Below are 3829 nucleotides of genomic sequence, written 5' to 3' on the forward strand. Positions count from 1 at the left end.
GTACAACATTTACTATATATATACACTATCTTAGGTAAGATAAAGGTACAACATTTACTATATATATACACTATCTTAGGTAAGATAAAGGTACAACATTTACTATATATACACTATCTTGGGTAAGATAAAGGTATAACATTTACTATATATATATATACACTATCTTAGGTAAGATAAAGGTACAACATTTACTATATATACACTATCTTGGGTAAGATAAAGGTATAACATTTACTATATATACACTATCTTAGGTAAGATAAAGATTTACTATATATATACACTATCTTAGGTAAGATAAAGATACAACATTTACTATATATATACACTATCTTAGGTAAGATAAAGGTACAACATTTACTGTATATATGTATATATAGTTTTATTTTTTAACCTGGTTTATATGTTCTTTTGTAATCTTACTGATCGGAACAGGTATGTTTACTAGCTTTATTTCAGTTTTTTTATTTTGTAATCTGTAACTGTAACATTATTACACAGTCCCGAGAATACAATGTTCTACACTGTCTGGTTAAGGAGATTTAGTTAAGAAAAGTATTTGTCGCATAACTTTTCTCCCCGTACCTGTATTTGATGAAATAAAGGCAAATACTAAGTGAATAACACCCCTTTATCGTGTGAAAATGAACTGCTCCAAAGTAAAGTCATCGACCCAATCAAAAAATGGTTATAAAAGTACTAGTCATACTATACCCAGTAGTAGTAGTGTGAATGCAGTTGTAGCTCTTATGACTGAAATCAAAGTTTTATTAGATCAAGATTTCGAAAATTATGGTAAGATACCATGTTTTCAGTAGAAGCTGTACACTCTACGAAAGTGACTAAGTATCTCAGGATATGAGATAGACAGTGGTCAGATACAGGTCTTTAAAACAATTCAGTTGTAAATTTTTTTGTCTAAAATACACATTAGCATAAAGCGATCTCAATGGAAGTGAAGCTACTCAAAAGCTCCTGCTGACGAGGAAGTAACCAAACCAAAATCAGTGCAATAAGCTCAATAAACCCAAGTTTGAATTGTTCGACAACAATCATTGACAGATTGTTCGACGGTGGAGATGAAAATCAAGGTAAATCATCTACAGTGATGCAAGGTAGAGGACCATTACAAGTTTGGGGCTGTATCTCATCCATCTCATCAATCTTCACAAAACTGATGGCATCTTAACTGCTGATAAGTACAGGCAGAAATCATTGACAGATTGTTCGACGGTGGAGATGAAAATCAAGGTAAAACATCTACACTGATGCAAGGTAAAAGAACATTACATATTTGGGGCTGTATCTCATCCAATGGTGTTTGCAATCTACACAGAACTGATGGCATTTTAACTGCTGATAAGTACAGGCAGATTATGTTCCACCATGCTATTCTTTCAGGACCACGACTCATCTTCCAGAAAAGTAATGATCCCAAGTATACAGCAATACGGTAAAAGGATATTCTAACTGTAAACAAGCCGATGGTTCGTCGCACATAAAGTTCCAGTATGAACTTTGTGAGACTTTATGGGCCCATATAAAAATTGAAAATGTCGAGAGGCGACCAACCAACTTGAAACAATATTAGATGTCACTCGCACTATATTCATATGTGAATCATATTGTACACCGTGACCACTACTTATCTTTGTGAACCATATTAGAAGGATGTTTACCTTAATGAGTTATACATCCAACATTTCCTTACTTCTGTATCCTTAATGAGTTATAAATCCCATGTTTTCTCACTTTTGTATCCTTAATGAGTTATACATCCCACATTTCCTTACTTCTGTATCATCAATGAGTTATACATCCCATATTTACTCACTTCTGTATCCTTAATGAGTTATACATCCCATATTTACTCACTTCTGTATCCTTAATGAGTTATAAATCCCATATTTACTCACTTCTGTATCCTTAATGAGTTATAAATCCCATATTTACTCACTTCTTGAAGTGAGTAAATATGGGATGTATAACTCATTAAGGATACAGAAGTGAGTAAATATGGGATTTATAACTCATTAAGGATACAGAAGTGAGTAAATATGGGATTTATAACTCATTAAGGATACAGAAGTGAGTAAATATGGGATTTATAACTCATTAAGGATACAGAAGTAAGGAAATGTTGGATGTATAACTCATTAAGGATACAGAAGTGAGTAAATATGGGATGTATAACTCATTAAGGATACTTATCCTTAATGAGTTATACATCCCATATTTACTTACTTCTGTATCCTTAATGAGTTATACATCCCATATTTACTCACTTCTGTATCCTTAATGAGTTATACATCCCATATTTACTTACTTCTGTCACCCAGGCGTTATTGTGTCTACGAGTAGGTTTTCGGGGCCGTTGTGTTCCTGTCTATTTGGGGATCCAAGGGGCGATATGTGTTCATATCCCTCCCCCCAACCCCACACGCATTCACAAGTTGGCCTGGCGAAACGTGACACAAAATGCTTAGGTACCACGGATGGGTGTTCTAATAGGGTTTGCTTTGGGGTACTGACCCCCCCCCCCCGGAATAGCTATAGAAGTAATTGAGGATAATGTTGGGACTTGATCGATACACTGAGGACTCTCTGAATCTTAAGAGAATCCCACAGTGAGGGTATTTTATGCTTGTAACCTTAATAAGTTATGTCTCTTGCATTTTTCCTTGGAAGAAGTATTGTTTCATTGTTTATTTCAAGTCTTGTACAACTTTGATTACGTTCAGAATAAGCTTTTTTTTCAAGTTTGAACACTTAGAGAATACTGTTCTACATTCCAAGAACTTTTAAATCACACACACTCAATCTGTATTAACTCGAGACGTTTAATAATTTTAATGAAATTTTACATCATAGCCTAAAGCTTAAAAACTCTAAAGCAAATTTCATGCCATTCAAACACACGTAGTTTTAGTTGCTATTATTATTATTATTACCGATATAAACTTACTAGTCTTACTTCTGGGTTCTCGGGGTCCATCTACGGTCACTTTGATGGCTTTGTTGTAAGTAGCAACTTGAGGAGGGTTGGAGCTGACCGTTATTGTCAAGGTGAAACTTTTTCCTGAAAAAGAATACATACACTGGACTTTGAATTAAAGCTCTTTGTAAAGACAAACGATAGAATTAGTAGCTGTTTCTTCTATACAATGCACAAATGCCAAAACACTCTTAAAATAGACTACAATACATTTGGGTAAATCGTTATCAAACTTTTCTTTTTCAGACAACGTATACAATTATTTTATTATTCTAGAACTACCGTTTTGGTCCTTTTAAAACTCTGTAGACAATTTACTCTTGTTCGACCATTTTCAAACGTCATAGACTTTTTTCTACGTAATTCATGAAAAAAATTCAGTCCTCATCAAACCTCACAGATCTGTCCCTTCTAAGACACTATAATCAGTCCTCATCAAACACCACAGACCTCTCCCTTCTAAGACACTATAATCAGTCCTCATCAAACCCCACAGACCTGTCCCTTCTAAAAGACTATAATCAGTCCTCATCAAACACCACAGACCTGTCCTTTCTAAGACACTATACCTCATCAAACCTCACAGACCTGTCCCTTCTAAGACACTATAATCAGTCCTCATCAAACACCACAGACCTGTCCTTTCTAAGACACTATAATCAGTCCTCATCAAACACCACAGACCTCTCCCTTCTAAGACACTATAATCAGTCCTCATCAAACACCACAGACCTGTCCTTTCTAAGACACTATAATCAGTCCTCATCAAACACCACAGACCTGTCCTTTCTAAGACACTATAATCAGTCCTCATCAAACCCCACAGACCTG

The 3829-nt window shown here is 34.9% G+C and overlaps 1 protein-coding gene across 2 annotated transcripts in view; it reads right to left on the bottom strand.

The window, feature by feature from the left end:
• The window catches only part of LOC106471739 (runt-related transcription factor 3-like), a 17835-nt gene that overhangs the window by 10172 nt on the left and 3834 nt on the right, over positions 1-3829 (bottom strand). The window contains exon 2 of one of the 2 annotated variants that reach the window (XM_022400348.1): positions 2978-3082. In XM_022400348.1, coding sequence (XP_022256056.1) covers positions 2978-3082 — 105 coding nt within the window. Of the gene's footprint in view, positions 1-2968; positions 3083-3829 lie in introns of both variants that reach the window. The other variant, XM_022400347.1, reaches the window with a different exon arrangement.

This window comes from Limulus polyphemus, unplaced genomic scaffold, assembly GCF_000517525.1.
Source record: "Limulus polyphemus unplaced genomic scaffold, Limulus_polyphemus-2.1.2 Scaffold4826, whole genome shotgun sequence".
In the NCBI taxonomy this organism is placed as follows: domain Eukaryota; kingdom Metazoa; phylum Arthropoda; class Merostomata; order Xiphosura; family Limulidae; genus Limulus; species Limulus polyphemus.